Raw genomic sequence first — 20,085 nt, forward strand, 5'->3', positions numbered from 1 at the left:
AACATATGTAAAACTGCTCGTGGCTGCAGACGTTTGGCACTGTTGGTTGGCCTCCTCAGCCCTGGGAGCAGTCACTAGCATAGGGCTGACATTTCCCTGTTTCCGAGGGACGGAGCAAGGTGGGCCTGAAGGCTCTGGGTCACAGCTCCCTGCCCATCAGGTTGGGTGGGGTGGGAGGAGACACCCCTCCTGTTTCTTTTTTTCAGCAACTGGTCAAGGTGATGGTGGCTTTATCCGATGTTTGGGGACTGTCACTGTACTCCTTTAAGCATCCATGGCTGTATGTAATGTTGCCCTAAGGGGTTTTGTGGAAGCCAGTCATTCTGAGCTTGGAGAGGGAAGTGTCATCATTCCAGTGAAAATTAGAACAGCTGGCGGGTAAGGGGTGAAAAGGAAGCAGAGGAACGGCAGAGCCCTGGAGTGTGTCTGACTTGTGTTCTAAGGGAACAACTTCTGCAGTTTCAGAATAAGCAAGTGGTCATGAAATTAAGCTGTAATGCCTTTATTTTTTTTTTTTTAAGATTTTATTTATTTGCCAGAGAGAGAGAGAGAGTACACACAAGCAGGCAGAGAGGCAGGCAGAGGCAGCGAGAAAAGCAGGCTCCCCGCGGAGCAAGGAACCCGATGCGGGACTCGATCCAAGGACCCTGGGATCATGACCCGAGCCGAAGGCAGCGGCCTAACCAACTGAACCACCCAGGCGTCCCCGTAATGCCTTTAAAATTATTCCACAGCCACTTTCCATCACTGACCCGGGCCCCAGGTTGAACCTTCAGGGCCATGCCCACATGGGTGTTCGCGGTTAGCTGATGGAGGCCCATAGCTGTAGGCTCTTGGAAGTGTCTTTGTGCTGTGACTGAGGGTCTCCAAGGGTCCCAGTGTGAGGAAGGCCCTGCCACAGCCTCCAGTGAAGGTGCTGTGCATGTGCAGCCAGTACCATCCAGAACATTCCCTTTATGGTCCCTCCTGTGAGCCTCATCCATTAGTCTGATACCAGAGGGACACCTAGGTGGCTCAATCGACTAAGCAGTTTCCTTCAGCTCAGATCTCGATCCCAGGGGCCCGATCGAGTCCCGCATCAGGTTCCCTGCTCAGTAGGGATCCTGTTGCTTTCTCTCCCTCTGCCTGCTGCTCCCTCTGCTTATCTTCTCTCTGTCAAATAAATACATAAAAATCTTTTTAAAAAAATCTGTGTTATCAGAAGTGTGCATTGCTCTCAGCTCTGCAGTGTGCGGTGCGCGTTTTCTAGGCCCCATGTGACACAAGGCACCCCAGCCGAATACCCTGTGGCAGGCGTTTCCGTCAACCCTCTAGGTGTGTGTGTCCCTCATTTAATTCTTGTTGTGGCTACTGCTTTTTAAGGCCCAGACAGTTAAAGAATAGGGAACAGCCATGGAAGGACAATCAGAATTTAACACAAAAACACTGAGTTTTCTTTGAGGTAGTAAAATAAATAAGGGTTTTTGGAGGCACACAGACCTAAAGTGGCATCTCAGGTCTTCTCACTAGCAAATCACCATTCACCCCTCTGAGTTATAGTTTCTTCCTCCATAAAGGAGTGCTAGTTCTCTACCGTGTGTTGTGAGAATCCAACGAGAGAGCCCAGGTAAATGTGACCCGCCCGATGTCTTATACATAGTGAGGACTCAGTGTCAGTGTCAGTCCTGTACCACTAGGTTAGAAATGTCTAGAACCAGACATATGGTTCTGCTCGAGCCTGTGCTCCTGTTCTTTCAGTCACATCCCAGCAGGCTTAAAACCTGGTTCCTCTGGGTGGGAAATGTGGGAGCACAGAGGAACTTTAGCCTCCCCAGACAGAATTGCCTTGGGACAGAGCTTCTCACCTGGTGTTCAGGGCACATGGATGGGCCAAGAACAGGTTAGAGTCATGCCACGCCTCCTGTTCATCTCAGCCCTTGGGGCTCCCGCGTGGGGGCTGGGGTTTCAGGCCAGCAGCCACCTGTTTTTATCTCACACGCTTTCCCATGTCATCATTTCTCATGTGCTCTGTGATGTGGAAAGGGAAGGCAAACATGCCCTCAGGCTGTGCCCCCCCCCCCAAATGCAACATTAGGCGTGAAGGAACATTCTAAGTTGAGGTAGAAAGAAAACATTTGCTTGCCCTCTAGAGTGGCCACAAAAGTGTTCAGAGTTGCTTTGGCATCCAGAGTCTCTGACAGCACGGAAGGCCCCTCGGTAGGGGTTGATGACAGCCCAGCCCATCCTCCCTCCTTTGGGTCCCCGGCCGCCCCTCAGTGGGCACCTTCGGGCGGCACAGACGCGGTTTTGGCAGAGGGCCTGGTGCCAAGCTGCCAGTGTAAGGCTCATTTGTGTCCATCCTCCACATGCCACCCGGTCTCTCTTTCACTATTGCAGGTGATACATGCCTGAGGAACCCACTGCACAAACAGCAGTCCCTCCCTCTCCGACCCATCATTCCCCTGGTTGCCCGCATCTCGGACCAGAACGCGTCTGGGGCGCCCCCGATGACTGTCCGGGAGAAAACCCGCCTAGAAAAATTCCGGCAGCTTCTTTCCAGCCACAACACTGACTTAGGTGAGTCCCTGGGCACCCCCGGGTGAGGTAGGAGCTCCTGGTGACTGGAACTCTCCCAGAGAGACCTGGAAGCTATTGCTCTTTATTCTTCCTTCTTTTACTTTTCCAGCATCTCCTGATCTGGTGCCCATTGCAGTGACATGCAGGTATTAAGTCAGAAGTATGTTCCTAGGAATTAGGGACCAAATTAGGTGGGACTGGATTCTGTGGCCCGTAGACCATAGTGCAACTCTCCTGGCTTTGGTCTCCCCTTCCTCAAGGCGATTCGGACTGAAATCCACACTCACTGGGCTTCCTTTTCCCCTCTAAGTCTGACCTCCGAGCTGACCGCTTCACCACTGCAGAGCCGTGTCTTGGCCACTGTGCTGCTCAGGGCTGCTGTTGGGGGCTTTTTCCCTGTGCTTGTCAGTAGCCGCTGGTGTTGGTGGCGGCGGTCTTTCTGGAATGGTGGGCAGAGTCAGGCAGTGCCGGCTGAGGCTCGTTTTAGGGCCCTGTGGGAAGAGCACATCCAACACAGCTGTTCTCTGTTTGCAGATGAACTGAGGAAGTGTAGCTGGCCAGGGGTTCCCAGGGAGGTTCGACCTGTAACCTGGAGACTCCTGTCGGTGAGTTCTACCCACTGTGTAGAGAAGCGTGAGCCTCACACAGCCCTTCTTACCTGCTGAGGTTAGTCTGGACACATTCATCTTACTGCATAGACTCCTCCAGTCCCACTGGGTATGGCAGATCTGTGGGACTGTCATCTTTTTTCTGTGCGTGGAGAAACACACTCTCGAAAGCTTATTCACACACGTATAGAAGAGCACAGCTTTTCCCTGTAGTCACAATCTCACGTTCTCAACACCAGGGAGAAAGAGTGTAGTGAGCTGGGCATCCCAGCGCGTGTTTGGGCCAGCTCCCATGTTCCCTGGAGTTCCCTGATCTTCCAGCAGGGATAACCGGAGCAGTGGAGAGCTGCTCTGCATTCGTGGGGCTGAGAAGTGGGCCTCCCGCAGAAGCCTGCACTAGTCCCGCTTTCACTAAGGACAGAGCACTGGGCCAGCTCCTGGGGTAGGGACACTAGGATTTCCTGAGCCGGTCACATTCGCTAATTCATTAGTCAGGAATGGTTAAGGGCCTGCTGTTTGCCAGGCGTGGTGCCAGCTGCTGTGTGGATACAAGGACATGAATAAAACACTGTCCCTGCTCTCCAGGCACTGGTCGTGGGATGTAGGTCCTCGAGAGGAAGGGCCACTCTTCTGAGCCCTGCCCCCTCGCGCTCCCGCAGCCGTGTTACCACTGCCTGGGCCACCTCCAGGAGGGGCAGATGCTGTGAAGAGGAGGTTTGGTGAGAACAGAAGGGGAGCAGGAGATGCAGGAATGGAAAGTGGGGTCTAGACCGGGGTGAGGAGGGAAGTTGGCCCGGAGCTTTGCCGAGGCGGGAGGCCGCTGCTAGGAGCTCTGTGTCTGTGGGTTTTCACTGCTGTGTCACAGATTCCGTTCAGCTTCCTTAGCTGGGAATTCTGACTGTTACCGTGAAAAAGGTTATGTGACCGGCACAGATGTCCACGGCACGCTACAAGGTGCGTCACAGAGGGGGCCGTATTGCTGGGATTCTCGGACCTGTTACCTTGCACACACGCAGCCCTCAGAGGCCCCAACTTGGGTCCAGTTCCCTCCTGTTGACCTACATCCATTGCTCAGCCGCGCCAACTCCGGAAGCTCTCGAGTACTCGCCAGCTGAATGCGCTGCACATGTGGCGTGGGGCCATGGGGGTAACTAACCCTGGGAAAGCTGGCCTTGCTTCATCTGCCCACATGCGGGGCTCGTTGAAGGAGGAGAGGGCAAGCACTGGGTGGCCAGACCCAGGAAGGGAGGACTCTTGTCCTCTTGGCAGTTGTCCTTCCATTCCTTCGACAGTTTCCAAGCCACTCCTCAGGCTAAAATAAAAAATTAAAGATTCATGCAACCAGCATGTGTCCCCATCTGACCAGCAGTCCTGTCTGTAGGGCTATCTCCCCGCAAACACCGAGAGGAGGAAGTTGACCCTGCAGCGGAAGCGGGAGGAATATTTTGGCTTCATTGAGCAGTATTATGACTCTCGAAATGAGGAACATCACCAGGATACCTACCGACAGGTACAGTCATCACCTTTTTTGGTTACTAGTCATAATTTTCAGGTGTGTCTCCTAGGAGTACTGTTGGAGTGCGGGATTTCCAAGTCTGCAGGCTCTGGTGTGCTCATTAGGAATTACGTTTATTCCCAGAACTGCTTCCCCTCTTTCTAATGAGTAGCTCTGATTTTAGCCATTTTGAATAGATTTTTTTTGGGGGGGGCACTAATCTCTGGCAGTGCTTCTCAAACTTTATTGTGCATACAAATCACCTAGGACCTTGATAAAAACCCACCAAGGATCATGATAAAACACAGATTCTGATTCACTGGGTCTAGGGTGAGACCTTCACTTTGAACAAACTCTCAGATGCTGCCAAGGCTGTTGGTCCTCTGATCGCAAATAGTAAGGGTCTTGGGGCACAGAGTGAAAGATGAGCTCGCTCAGAAGTGGTCCAGGCCCTCTGGACTGTGTGACATCAGTATGTCCTTCTGGCAGCGGTGGCGCCTTCTCAGGCCCCCGTCTGTCTGTCTGTCTGCAGGACTAGCTCAGCAGGGAGTGCTCCGTCACCCTCATAGTGGTCCCCACAGCCTGCCAAAAGAGGAGGGAAGGAAGGGGGGTGAAGGCCGGGTGCTGGCAACTGTCCTCAGCAAGCCTCAGGAACTGAAGCAGCCTCTGTTGCCACTGACACAGTCCTTGGGGGTCGTTAGACTGGGTGCAGAGAAATCCTGAAGCAGAAATCGACCGTAGTAACCTCTTTGGTGATAGAAGTGAGGACGTTCAGTGCCAGTTACTGAAGGCCAGCTTCCTCGGGTTCCCCGTCCTGGCTTATTAGCACAGCCATCAGAGCCCTTCCAGTCCTTGGCGACTGTTGATGAGTAAGATTCTGAAGGAGGGGTCCCCATTTCGATCACACCTGTTGAGTACGTGCCAGCCCAGAGTGAAACAGGCTCCAGAGCACCAGGAAAAAGTGGCTGATCCTCTTAGGTTGTGAAGCCTATTGCTAGTTGATGTGAGTGGTTTATTCGGGGAGGTTTCCTCACTCTCAATAAGCTATTGCTGTCATGGCAATGTATTCCAGATGGACAGGTGGGCTTCACTAGACTTTTTCGGTGTGTCTGTCAGTGCTTTCTCAATATAAAGTGTGGTCTCACTCTTACTCCCTCGATTCCCTGTTCCGAAGAAAATAACTTCTCGAAAGAACAAACCAGCATTTGTGTTTTTAGACCTGACTTCTCTTTTTCAGATTCACATTGACATTCCAAGGACGAATCCGCTCATTCCGTTGTTCCAGCAGCCACTTGTACAGGAGGTGAGGGAAGCACTTAATGTTCTGGGCCCTTCTCCCCCTGTAACTCCCGCGGCCCCTGTTCTGCCCAGCTCTGTCCTAGCCCTTCCCCCAGCCGCCGGCAGGTTTATAGCCGATCGCGGTAGTGCCTTGTGTCCAGATACGGAGCTGTGGTCCTTGCAGGGCACGTTCTTGGGCTGTCTCGCCGGCTCTTCTTAACAAACCCAGGGGCCAGGTGGAGCTTTGGGAAGTGGAGGGGCTTACCCAGAGTCTTACAGCTCCCTGGTAACAGAATGAGACTTGAACTCGCACATTAGAATTCCTAGCCCTGTGTTTGCTCTACTTTATCAGGCGGGGGTGGTGTGGGTCTTTATTGTGATAAGTATACATAACATGAAAGGTGCCAATTTAATCATTTTCAAGGGCACAGTTTCAATGCCATTAAGTACCTTCACACTTGGACAACCATCACCACCACCCAACATGAGGACTTCTTTCCATCTTCCCAACCTGAAACTTTACACCTATTAAACAGTAATTCTTCATTCCCCAGCGACCACCATCCTACGTTCTGCCTCTGTGAATTTGAATATTTCAGGGACTTCAAATAAGTAGGATCATAAAATGTTTGTCCTTGTGTTATTGGCTTATTTCACTTGGCATAATATCTTCAAGGTTCATCTGTACTGTAGCATGTGTCAGAATTTCCTTCCTTTTAAAAGTGAATAATATTCCTTGTGTGTGTACAACACATGTTGTTAATCCATTCGTCCATCCATAGACAGTTGGATTGCTTCCCACTTTTGGGTATTGTGAATAATGCTGCTGTGAACATGCGTGTCCACACACCTGTTTGAGTGCCTGGTATAAATCCTTTCGGGTATTTGAAATCTGTTCGGGAAGTTGAATTAGTAGTGCTATCGGAAGAACTAACAAGTTAGTGAAGCACATGGAAGGTCTCAGTGGGACTATTATTTTTTGACCCAAGCAGTAATTATAACTTCCTTGAGATTAGGGATTTTCTTAACAGCTTCGCAGTAGCTAGGACACTGGGTGTAAGTGCTCTCTGAAAGGAACTCTGTTTTCACTTACCCTCATATAGAGAGGGATGGTGATAATATGGCTCAAGATAATAGTCTCTTTGACTTTAGGTTATATTCATAATTTTACCGGTGGGACCCCTCATGACTTACCAATAGCATAAAGAAGATTTTGAAGGTGACACCATTATTTTACCTCCAGATTCAGCTCAGGGGAAGCTAAAAAGCTACTGAGGATCCTTTCATGTCTTCCATTGTTCCCCACAGCTGAGCCCGGCTCATTCCACACTTTTATTTATTTATTTATTTATTTTCATTCCACACTTTTAATTTGGAGATGTTCAGCTACTTCTCTTTTACCTGTGCGTACTTACTGTAAACTTGGAGACAGGGAAAGTAGTTTGTTTAAAATACTCTTCCTAGTAGTGGGACATGAATACAAAGATGAAAACTCAAAGTATATTCTTTCCATTTTTTCTTGAATCATCTTTCCATCTAGCAGGCTGTAGTCAAAGAGTATGACTTAATTCTTGAAATGCCAGCCAAGGAGCACAGAACTAACACTGAATATTGAAAGACTTGCTTTGCATATCTGAAAGATACTTGAGAATTGACTATAGCAAGTCAAATTACCCACACAAGTACAAGAGGTACACGGAAAACCTTTAGGGATTATCCTCTTCCCTCCTCTCTGCAAGGCAAGATTATCCCAGGCTGTCTGTCTGTAATGAAGATTCCCTGGTCTCCCTGGTAACCAGGCCTGGTGCTCTTCAGTTCCCTTGTCTTCGGCATTTTCACTTGTACTTGTCTGCACTGTCCCATCCTTACTGGAGAGGGATTCTCAAACGTCTCCTGACTGTGAACCGCTAGCTTCCATGTACTTGGCCACTGTTAAAACCAGTCAGTTGGGATTTGTGTATTCACAAGGAACTGAGTAGAAGCCCTGGTGAGTCCTTCAGACCTAACAGAGACGCCTGGACAGACAAAGGCCACAGGGCAGGGCCTCCTTTAGATCTTCCTGAACGTGATGGGTCCAGTTTGAACTTCTGTTTCAAGGAAGGGAGGAAAGAATTTAAAAGGGCCTCCATTGGCGTGTTGGGCCTCACACAGATGAGGATGCCACACCCTTCCCTGGGCCCCAGAGAGCCAGTGGGCAAGTCTAGTGGAGGCAGAGAAGCCAACTCAGTTCCAGGCAGGGCTTGGTTCTCACTGCCCGTAAGGGCAGGAGTGTTGACAGTGGGTGTATTTCTCAGCTCCCTCTACCAGCTGGAAGGCAGATGCAACATGGGAGCTGGGAAACAGCCTTTACTGTGTCTCTAGATTCTCCACTTCTCTCCTACCCTGGCTCACCAACTCTAAAACCATACAAGCATTTCCTTGCTGTTGTTCTCCCTGGGGGAGAGGGGGGTTCTCCCTTGCACCTGAACTCAGAGAAGGCCCTCTGCAGTCTGCCCCCAGAGCCCATGTGCTGTGGAGGCCCACTTATCTCTCTTGCCCCCCGCTTTTGGTCACCGTCAGCTCTGCCATCCCTCTGCTGTGGCTCCCAGAGACATGAGGCGGCCCAGTCAAAGCCAGTGTAAAGAACGTATTGAACTGGGGAGTTGTAGTCACCAGGATGAAGTCAGGAGACAAGTAGCATCAGAGAAGAAGGGGTGGGGGGCACTGAGAGGGCCTAATGAAGGCAGAGTGAGTGTAGCTGAATGGGGCAGGGCCAGACTCTGAAAAGGGACCTGAACGATCTTTTTTTTCTCCCCACTGTAGGTTCTGGTCTCCTGTGACTAATATACTTAACCCCAGCAGCTTTCCCGTGGAAGCCCAGGCTGATTTCTCTGTTTGCAAGTTCCCAGCTGTAGGATTAGGTTATTTGACGTCCTATCCCCAGTGAATGTCTGGGTTGCATCCTGATACACGAAGTGACTTCCAGCATTGACGGTCTGTCACTGGCTCCCAGTCAGGCTGGGCTAGAAGTACATCTAGGCCTACGTTTCTTTCCATCTCAGTGGGGAGAAAGGAGAGTGTGGTGGAGAGGGTGTTTCCTCTCCACATCCTGTGATAATAAAAAAAAGATTTGGAAAAGGTATCAGAACTTAGATGTTCTACCATCTTGCTTCTGGAGATGGAGAACCAGTTATCTACAAATGACAAATGGGAGTGTGGTGGCCTGGTTAGTGCCATCCGTGGCAGACCTTCTCCTCAGCCCTTTGTGTCACCGTCCTGCCTTTTCTCACTTCTAGATCACAGTGACTGCCTACTGCAAAGAGAAACAAAGGGCAAGAACGTTCCACCCCTGCTTAAAAACAGCCAGCTTCTTAGAAACTTTCTGCATTTTTGTATACTTGGTTTGTCCCACAGTAGTTCTAGAATTTAATAAAAATTTGGCCTCATCCCTGAGGTACATTGTGAGGTAGGTAAGTGCAGGGAGAGTGTGTATCCCTATGATTTAACAGTCATGTCTTTCTCATTTTCCTAGATCTTCGAAAGAATTCTGTTTATTTGGGCCATCCGACACCCTGCCAGTGGGTATGTCCAGGGAATTAATGACCTGGTCACTCCGTTCTTTGTCGTCTTCCTCTCAGAATATGTGGGTAAGAAGCATGAGTACCAAGTTGAATGAACTATTGCTCTCTCTGATCTGCAGTGTGTTTGTTTTTCCCAAGAGTGCAGCCAGGAGGCATGTCTTGCCAAAAAGAGATCATGGCCCTCGAGTACACTGCTAAACCTATTTTGACAGCAGTAAGCAGCCTGGAATTCATTTCTCTCTTGAGATGGCCACAGATCTCACCCAAAGGACCTGCTTTGTCACAGAAGGGCCAAATGGATACCTTTATGTTCTGCCATACACAGATGGTTCGGTGGTTTATTTGAGGTCATTTTAGGATTGTTTTGAACTTCTCTCAAACACAGGCCCTCCTTCACGAAAGCTGAATTTTTAGAGTGTACGTGAGGTCTTCATACTTGAGTTCACATACCGTATCTTAGCAGCGGGATGTGGCTGTGTAGGGGAGGAAAGCTGGGGGCACCAGAATCCAGCTCATATTGGAGGTAGCAGAAGGGGCCTAGGAGAGCTCCAGGACCTCTATTTCTCTCCTCCTCCTTCTCTTCTTGCCCCATTAGGTGTTTGTCACTTTGGATAAAATGAGTAGATATTATGCGGGCGATTAGGTTTTCTTACAGCTCCGGCCTCCTCCCTCCTCCTGGTTTCCTCTACTGCTTGTGCTTAGAGACTCACCAGAAAACCCATCTGTCGTGTTGGTTCTCTCAGCAAGTTAAGGGGGAGCTCTTGGGGGAATCAGAACATTGGAGGCAGCCTCAGAACACCATTGTGTCATCCCCTCATTTCACCGATGGGTCATGAGATGCCCTGCCTCCTTATTGGTGGCAGAGCAAGGACTAGAACCCTTTTCTTTAGGCTTTGGAGGTGGTGGGTTATTGTGGGTTTTGGAGGAAGCCAGTGCTGGAGGGCAGGGGGCTAATGAGAAGTAGACCAGAGTAGAGCTCCTTGAAAGGTGAAGATGTAAAAATGTCTCACTTGATCCAACTTGCTCCTTGTTTTCTGATGAGCCTCAGCGGATGGTGTTTTGGTCTTTTATGAATGAGGCAGTCTCTGAAAAATAAGGCAACTGAATGACACCGTCCCTTGTCCCTTTCAGTGGCAGCAACCAGGGCAGACCTGGGAGTTAGGTCACCCTTGCTCACTCGACCAGGGGATCCTAAGCAAAAGAAAGACAAGTTAAAATGTAGCTACCAAAAGCATATAAATAAAGCTTTTGCTAGAGGCCTTTTCATTTTCCCTTCACATTAATAGGTCAGCTTTCAGAGGCAGCTTATTTCTGCGTGTTTAACTTTATTAAGAGCGGTGCAGCTGATCAGTTGGGATTTGGGGGTTGCTTCTTGCAATAACACTTTTCTGAAATAGTATTAAAGGATGAGCCTAGGAAGGTATTAAGCCGTTTGCTAACGGACATTTGAAGTGTAGATGCTGGCACGAAATCCTGGTAACAGTGTCAAGCCAGTTCCAAATAATCCGCAGCAGCTGCAGTTCTAATTGGATATTTAATTATCCCGTTAGCTGCCACTTACACTTTGTACCAAATTTTCCTCTTCTTCCTGTAGGCACCATGCTGTCGGTCCCACTGAGCACCCTGCTTTTCTTTGATAGATGTGACTGCATTCTGATCTTAGTACTTGTCAGCCCGCCTGCTGACCCACGTCTTTATGCAGTAAAGCGTGGGCTTCTCCGCCCTTCCTTGGGGCCAGTCTTGGCAAGGCTCCACCCAGTTTCACTTCTGCAACAGACTTCAGAAGGGTCTTAGTACCTCCTCCTAGACTGATGAAGGTGGGGTCCATTCATTTTTTTTTTTTTAAATAAAAACTTTAAATAGGTTAAGTTTCATACATTTGTAAAGGTAGAAAAATATCATACCACTAATCTCCATATCTCACCCGGCTTCACCAGCCAGTCTTGTTCCATCCCTACCTCTGTCCATTTCCACCCTTTCCTCTTTGTGAATTATTTGGAAGCAATACCAGATATCATATCGTTTCACCCATAAATTATTTCCGTATGTACTTCTAGAAGACAGTGATTAAAGAAACCCACAGCCATAATGCCCTATTACAGCTAAAAAGTTATAATAGCTTCTTGGTATAATCTAATATACAGTCAGCATTCACATTTTTCTGATTCTCATAAATATGTTTAATAATTTGTTTGAATTGGGTCCAGACATTCTAATTGGTTGATGGGTCTCTTAAATCTCTCTCTTACTCCATCAGTCCCCATCCCTCTCTTCTCCCCTTGGGAGTCTGTAGCTTTAGCCCTTGTTTTTCCGGTTTTCAGCCTGGGGCTTTGCCATGCCAACCAGTAACACCCTGGTTCTTAAGCACTTTACTGTTTTGCAAAGCACTTTAACATACTGTATTTCATTCAGTAGGCCCCAATATCTCTTTAAGGTAGGTGTATCAACTCAGTTTACAAGTGAGAAATCCAAGGCTCAGAGATTTAACGAGCTTTCCAGATTCATACCCAGGTCTTTTGACCTTAATACCTGTCCTTTTTATATGATTTAGTGGTATTTTGACTTAATTTCCATTCTTCTAATGGCTCCCTCTGCTCCATTCTGTGCCCCAAAGAGGGCAGTACATTTCTTACTGCCCCTTACCTGTTAAAAGAATAATGTGGTAGAAGTACATGCTCATTAAAAATATCAGAACAGGGGCCCTGGGTGGCTCGGTCAGTGAAGTGTCTGTCTTTGGCTCTGGTCATGGTCCCAGGGTCCTGGGATTGAGTCCTGCATTGGGCTCCCTGCTCAGCGAGGAGCCTGCTTCTCCCTCTGCCTGAGGCTCCCCCTGCTTGTGTTCTTTCTCTCTCTCAGACAAATAAAATCTTAAAAAAAAAAAAAAAATACATGTTCCTCTGAAAGAGAGTCCCAGAAGTGAAACTGGTAGTCCTAAAAGCATGCCAAACAGTACTACTAAATCACATTCCAGAGAAGTTTGTACTCCGACCACTAATGTGTGGGTGCGCTAGATACCTAAATCTAATTCTTTTTCACCAGTCTGGCAAATTACCCGTGGTCTGTGTTTTAGTTTTTGTTCCACTTGCTCTCCAGTGAGGGGTACATAGTAGCATTTGTTTCTTTGCAATCTGTTTGTTCAAATTCTTTACCTTTGTTCCCTGTTGGATTGCTGGTCTTGTTGTTTTGTAGGATTTTGTAAATTAGATGTAGTCATCCCTTATCTGGTATGTGTGAAAAATACTAGGTCCCACCACATGATATTGCTAAAATTCAGCCATTTTTACCCCTACCCCCCAAAATGGGAATTTTCCATGGCTCAACCTAATATTATTTTTCTCCAGGACTATCACTTGTCTTTTAACTTTGTTTATTATGTCTCCTTATGTAGAATTTCCTAATTTTTATGTAATCAAATCTGCCCATTCAGCAGGTGTTAATGAGCTCCTGTTATGGGCCCCAGGAGAGAGACAAAGCCAGCAAGCGCAGGCCCTGTCCTTTAGTGGAGGGGCTGGCAAACGACTAGTAAACCAGTGCTCGAAAACTGTCGGTTTTGAGATTCAGTATCTTGCTTAGAAAGTCTTTCCTTGGGGCGCCTGGGTGGCTCAGTGGGTTAAAGCCTCTGCCTTCAGCTCAGGTCATGATCCCAGGGTCCTGGGATAGAGCCCCAAGTCAGGCTCTCTGCTCAGCAGGGAGCCTGCTTCCCTTCCTCTCTCTCTGCCTGCCTCTCTTCCTAATTGTGGTCTCTGTCTGTCAAATAAATAAAATCTTAAAAAAAAAAAAATTAAGTCTTTACTTCCCCACCCCAGTATTACAAAAATGTGCTCCCGTGTTTTCTTTTTTTATGGGCTTGTTTTTACATTTAGCTTTTAAAATTTCATTATTAATTTGCTTTCCCGTGTGGTGAGGGTTGAGATTAAAGTTCCTGTGCAACCCAGTGGTTCATTATTTCAGCACACTTTATAAATAACCATCCTTTCTTCGCTGCTATGACAGGCCTCTTCATAATATAATACTAATTCCTTTATTTACACAGCTCTACTTCTTTATTCTGTTCCATTTATCTCCATTTCTATGCAAGCAGCACAGAGCTTGGGGTTTTGAGATTTATAGTGTGTTTTTGTCATTATTCCAGGGCCCTTTCATCATCCTTTTTAAAAACTTGTCATGGCTCTTCTTCCATATGAACTTTATGTATCTACTTTTTTCTTTTTTTTAATTTTATTTTAAATTTATATTTAAATTAATATAAATTTATTACATTTATAATTATATTTATAATTAAATTTATATTTAATATTGGTTTCAGGTGCACAATATAATGATTCAACACTTCCACACGTCACCTGGTGCTCATCACAAGTGCCCTGCTCAGTCTCCATCACCTGTTTCATCCATCCCCCCCCCCCACCAAGCCCGTCCCCTCTGGTCACCATCAGTTTGTTCTGTACAGTTAAGAGTCTGTTTCTTGGTTTGCCCCCTTTCTCTCTTTGCTTATTTGTTTCGTTTGTTCTTAAATTCCACATGAACAAAATCATATGGTATCAGTCTTTCTCTGACTGACTGATTTCGCTTAGCATAATACCCTCTAGCTCCATCCTTGTCATTGTAAATGGAAAGGTTTCATTCCTTCTTATGGCTGAGTAATATTCCATTGTGTATATACATACACAACATCTTCTTTATCCATTCGTCTATTGGTGGACACTTGGGTTGCTTTCATATCTTGGCTATTGTAAGTAATGCTGCTATAAACATAGGGGTGCATGTATGCTTTTTAATTTCTGTGTTTGTATTCTTTGGGTAAATATCCAGTAGTGTTATTCCTGGATCACTGGGGAGTTCTATTTTTAATTTTTCAAGGAACCTCCATACTGTTTTCCATAGTGGCTGCACCAGTTTGCATTCCCACCAGCAGTGCAAGAAGGTTCCTTTCTCTCCACATCCTCACCAACATCTGTTGTTTCTTGTGTTGTTGGTTTTAGCCATTCTGACAGGTGTGAGGTGATATCTCATTGTGGTTTTGATTTGCATTTCCCTGGTGGTGCGTGATGTTGAGTGCCTTTTTCATGTGTCTGTTGGCCACGTGTATGTCTTCTTTGGAGAAATGTCTGTTTATGTCTTCTCCCCACCACAAGAACTTTAGAATCAACTTGCCAAATTCAGGAAGTAGGAACCTTTTAGAATTTTTATTGGAGTTACAATAAACTTATAAGTTAAGTTTTGTGGGCTTCTTTTTATTGTAGCATCTTTATTGAGATGTAATTCATATACCATATAATTCACCCACTAAAATGTGTAGTTGAGTAGTTTTTAGTATATAGAGTTGTGTAAGCATCACCACAATCAATTTGGAACATTTTCATCACCCCCCCCAAAGAAACCCTGAATCCTTTAGTCATCACCCCCAAGCTTCCCATCCCCTCTACCCCGAAACAATTGCTAATCTACTTTGTCTCTATGGGTTTGCCTTTTCTGGACATTTCATATAAATGGAATCTTACAGTATGTGGTCTTTTGTGCCTGGCTTCTTTCACTTACCACATTTTTGAGATTCATTCATGTTGTAGTCTCTGTCAGTACTTCCTTCCTTTTGATGGTCATATTCCATTGCATAGATATACCACATTTTATGTATGTATTAATTAGTTGAGGTATATAAATTAAGTTTTAAAGAAGTAAGGCATTCAGACTTCTCTTCAGCCTCAAGATCTTTCTTGAACAGAGATGCAACATTGTTTGTTGCCTTCAAGAAAAATTCTTGGGGCACCTAGCTGGCTCAGTCAGTAGAGTATGTGACTCTTGATCTCAGGGTCATGAGTTCAAACCCCATGTTGGGCATAGAGCTTATGTTAAAAAATAAAAGGAGACGAATTCTCCTGTCTGGGTAATAATGCTGCTTTTCTCCCCTTCTCTAATGGTGTCATGTCCTAATAAGGAGCTGCTGTAAAGGCTCTTGCTGTGATACTCTCTAAGCAGGGGACCTCAGGTATCTTTTGCCTGTGGGATAAGCCAGACTATTGCCCTGTCATCCTGGGCAGGTCCCACCACGGGGACCTTCCCCCACGGCCCCATCTCCCTGAACTGTAGCATGGAGGATCTGCTCTATCAGAGCTTCTTCTGTATCTCTTCCCCGATCTGCTCGGTCCCACCACTGTCACTTCTGTAAATTAGCACCTGACCTTATTTTGTGGTGTGTCATGTTTGTTGTGAAAGTGACTCCCTCTGAGTTGACAGAGAAGTTGTCTCTTGCTAGCCTGGCCCCCAGGCAGCTTCTTTATCTGCTGAAGCCAGCTGCCCATGGGGAGGTGGGTCCCCTACGGATAAGGCAACGGTGTGGTCACCCTGGGCCCAGGGTGATGGTGCTAAAGGAGACACGGTCGTGATCTTGTTTTCAAAAACAGAGTGGTGTCTGCTGGTTTCTGTCAGTACAAAATGAAACAGTATTAAATCACTTTCCCTTGTCTCTTCTGTAGGAAGCGGTATAGTGGGATTTCCATTTCAAGTTTTACTTGAAGCATATGTTTTCAGAAGCATCATGGCCATGGAGCCCCCAGGAGGGAAGTCTTTCCCAGACCTCTGACTTATGAGTCCAGTTCCCTGCGTGACATTTCCACTTGGATATGTTGTAAATGATCAGTTAGGGCTAGCGTGGCTACGTGTGACCAGGAACCCCAAATAATAGTATCTTAAGATAGAAAAGCTTATTTCTCTCACATGGAAAGTTTAGAGGTCAGTAGTCCAGGGCTTCTATGCTGCCCTAAGATATCAGGGACCCAGGCTCTTCTGTCTTGTTGTTCTACCATTTTCATTCAGCCTCTGGTTTCCTTCTTGCGATCCAGTATAGCTGCTTGTGCTCCAGCCATCACGTCTGTATTCCATCTAGTATGGAGGAAGAAAGGAAGAAGGGCATACTCCTTCCATTTAAGGACACTTCCCGAGGTTGTATATGGTGCTTGGGTTTGAATCTCTTCTGTCTGCACTGAGTCATATGGCCATAACTAGCTACAAATGAGGCTGGAAACCGGGGTGGCCAGTACCCTTCACCAAGAAGTAGAGGGGAATAATTATTTGTGGACAGCCTGCAATTTCTGCTACCCTGAGGCTCCTCAGCCTCCGTGTCTCACCAACTCCTTTTCTCCCCACACCCGGCCATGCTTTTCTCTTAGTAGGCAACATTTCCTGAATCCTGAGTCAGAAATGGTAAGAACTGGGCATGAGTTTCAACCTTCTATATCCGACGAGTCACAAAGCTATGATGATTTTAAGTTCTCAGTGTTTCCTCAGTCTGCTTCCCTCTCCATTCTCCTGTGACTGCCCTGGGTCAGGCCTGGATGCTGAAATGACCAAGCATATTTTCCCTGCTCCGGTTTTCTGCCTTATACACCATTCAGACACAAACTTGTCCATGCAGCTCCTCTGCGTAAGCCCTTTGGTAACACCCTGTCACGTACAGATTCAAGCAGCCAGGTTAGCTAGCTTACGCAAGGCCCTGTGGGATCTGCTCCCTTCCCTCCCCTTAAACTCAGCCGTCCCAAATTGACATGTATAATCTAAAGCCTGTCCTGCACCCTTTCCTTCTTCTCCCCTGGGAGAATCCTCATGCATCCTTTACAAAAGGAAGCTTGCCCTCGCCCTCCCCTTGCCTGCATCACCCCAGTAGTGCTCCTTCCATAACACTGTACGTTTCTTTTGTAGCCCTTTACCACGCTGGTTATCGTTTGTGTTGTCTTCCTGCTCTCTGTCACCAGATTGTAGGATTCTCTGAGACCAGAGACTATTTTAAGTATCTTATATTCCCAGTGCTTTTAGTCTGATGTCCAAAACAGGTGTTCCATACGTGTCTAGATGAATGACAGAATGAAAATGTCACTATAACTTTCTAAGACTTTCGGGGATTAGTATGGCTTTGCTGGGGCTGGCCACCAGAGGGCAGTGAATTACAGTATTTCAGTGCTTTGCTGAGTTAGCCAGAAGTTTTCTCTCTTCTAAGAGTTGGATAGCAAGTATTCATTGAGCATCTATACTGGGCACTGGGGATATGACCATAAGTAAATCAAGTAGACAAAAGGCAGTGGCTTTTACTTCTAGGTGTTTATTCAATGAACGCTTACAGTTTCCAAAAGACTGTACAGTTTCCTAAAGACTACAACTTTTTTCGTATAGACAAAAATTGAAACCAACCCAAATAATCTGGAACAGGAAAATTCCAATGGACTCGTACTCAGCAATAAAAAGAATGAACTATCAATAAACACAGTGTGGAAGAAACTATCCCAAAATCACTATGTTGAACAAAAGAAGTCAGATACCAAAAAAGTATACATTATGTGATTCCATTTTTTTTTAAGTTTTTATTTTATTTACTTTTTGTCAGAGAGAGAGAGAACAAGCACAAATCAGGGGAGCATCAGGCAGGAGAAGCAGACTCCCGACTGAGCAAGGAGCCCGATGTGGGACTTGATCCCAACACCCTGGAATCATGACCCGAGTCAAAGTCAGACGTCCGACCAACTGAGCCACCCAGACATCCCTGTGTGATTCCATTTTTTTTAAATGGAGTTCAAAAATAATCCATGGCAATAGAAATCAAAGCAGTGGTTGACTGGCTGGAGACTGGGAAGGGGCATGAGGAAATTTCTGGGTTTCTCTATTTGGACTGAGGTGTCTCTTACACAGATGTATATATGGGTCAGAACAGACTGTGGGGGCACCTGAGTGGCTTAGTTGGTTAAGTGTCTGACTCTTGATTTCCTCTCAGGTCATGCTCTCAGGGTCACATCGGGCCCTGTGCTGAACATGGAGTCTCCTTGAGATTTTCTCTTTCCCTCTGCCCCTTTCCCCCACCCTGCTTGCACACGTGATCCCTCTCTCTTCCAAAAAATAAAAGGGGACTATGCACTTATGTGTAGTCTACTGTATGTAAATTATACATAAAAAGAAATCCCTCATAGAACCTGACTTCTGATGAGCAGAAACAGATAATTAATAAAATCACAGGTAGTTTTTGCCAGATTGTGATGAGTGCTATAGAGAAAAATGAAGCAGGGGTGGCAAGAGTGGTGACAGGAGCAGGTTTCAAACAGGGCAGTGATCCAGAGGAGAGGAGAGGAGGAGAGGACATTGGCGCTAAGTCCTGAAGGAGGTGAGAGGTGAGACGTGCAGTTACTTTTTGATAGTACTCAGATTTTCAGAGAAAAGGAGTTGTTGGTAAGAACTCCCCCCACCCCCCATATTCAGGGATCATGGACTCCGCTGCCATGTCTTGGTCCCTGGCTCTTGGGGTTATACGTGCTCTCCGTTCCCAGGAGGCTTCCTTCTCTTCCTCATCTCCTACTCTGTGTGTGATACCCACTCTGCCCATCCTGTTCCTCCCTGTCTCGTGAGGTATGGAAGCCAAGGATGAAACTGGACAGACCTCTGTAGTAATGATGGGTTTTCATTATGGGCTTAAAGGACATTCTTTGTTTGCTTTTTAAAATATAAACTTTATATTGAAGAATAATATACTTTTTAAAAAGCACATATCTCAGGGCACCTGGATGGCTCAGTCGGTTAAGCATCTGCCTTCAGTGCAGGTCATGATCTCAGGGTCCTGGGATCGAGTCCCACATTGGGCTCCTTGCCCAGCGGGGAGCCTGCCTCTCCCTTTCCTTGCCTGCCGCTCTCTCTGCCTCTGTGTGTGTGTCAAATAAATAAATAAAATCTTTAAAAATAAATAAATAAATAAATAAATAAATAAATAAAAAGCACATATCTCATACATGCAGCTTGATATGTTTCCTGTAAATAGCCAGCACCTGTGTCAAGACATGGAACATTTCCAGCACTGCCGAAGTCCTCCCCCTCTGCCCCCCGGCACCGTGTTCCTTTCTGGTCCCTACTCCCTCAGAGGTGACTACTTCACTGACATCTAACACCCAGCTTAGTTTTGCCTGTTTCTAAACTTTCTATAAATTAAATCATATAGTAACGATACTCCATTTTCTATCGTAATGCTGTTGGTTTGGAGGGAACTGGGGAGTGTGGTTGTTGCGGAAATTATTAGCACTCCCCTTATTTAGATGCTTTCCTCAAGATGCTTCCTGGCCTCATCTTCATAGATAAAGTAAGTAATCTTATAAGTACCAGCGGGAGGCTCTTCCCAGCGACATACATCTCTTGGGGACAGCCCCACCAGAGGGTTGAGCTGAACCACTTTCAGCTGACACTTGAGAGTGCTGTGTGCGTTTGCTGGGATGTCCAGGGCTGGATGTCCTGTCTCGTAGGAGGGAAGTTCTCCAAGGGCTAGTTGTGGCTTATCATCTGTGGGACTTTCAGACCTCGCCTGTTCTCTCCCTGGCAATGAGCTGAGTGGCATGTGCGTGCCTGCCTGCTGGCTCTGTCTCTCTGGCATCTGACCCAGAATAAGGGAGAAACTGTAACCGAGGACAAGTTATGAGAGCTAACATATGCAAGATGTTTAAGCCTCGATGAAAAGCCTCTGAGCAGCTGACAGTGGGGGCCCTGGACTCCCTAGAGCCTGTTCACATCCACGGTGTCTTGGTGCCACACTGCCTATCTCTGTGGGTGGTCTCTGGGCAGGTCCTAG

At 46.8% G+C, this 20,085-nt stretch overlaps 1 protein-coding gene across 1 annotated transcript in view; it reads left to right on the forward strand.

The window, feature by feature from the left end:
* TBC1D22B (TBC1 domain family member 22B) overlaps nt 1-20,085 on the forward strand; it is a 75,016-nt gene that overhangs the window by 25,352 nt on the left and 29,579 nt on the right. The window contains exons 4-8 of the mRNA XM_080805718.1: nt 2,377-2,556; nt 3,091-3,161; nt 4,546-4,674; nt 5,897-5,962; nt 9,449-9,563. Of these exons, the coding sequence (XP_080661844.1) occupies nt 2,377-2,556; nt 3,091-3,161; nt 4,546-4,674; nt 5,897-5,962; nt 9,449-9,563 (561 nt within the window). The remainder of the gene's footprint in view (nt 1-2,376; nt 2,557-3,090; nt 3,162-4,545; nt 4,675-5,896; nt 5,963-9,448; nt 9,564-20,085) is intronic.

Source organism: Martes martes (assembly GCF_963455335.1).
Source record: "Martes martes genome assembly, chromosome: 6".
NCBI classification, from domain to species: Eukaryota; Metazoa; Chordata; class Mammalia; order Carnivora; family Mustelidae; genus Martes; species Martes martes.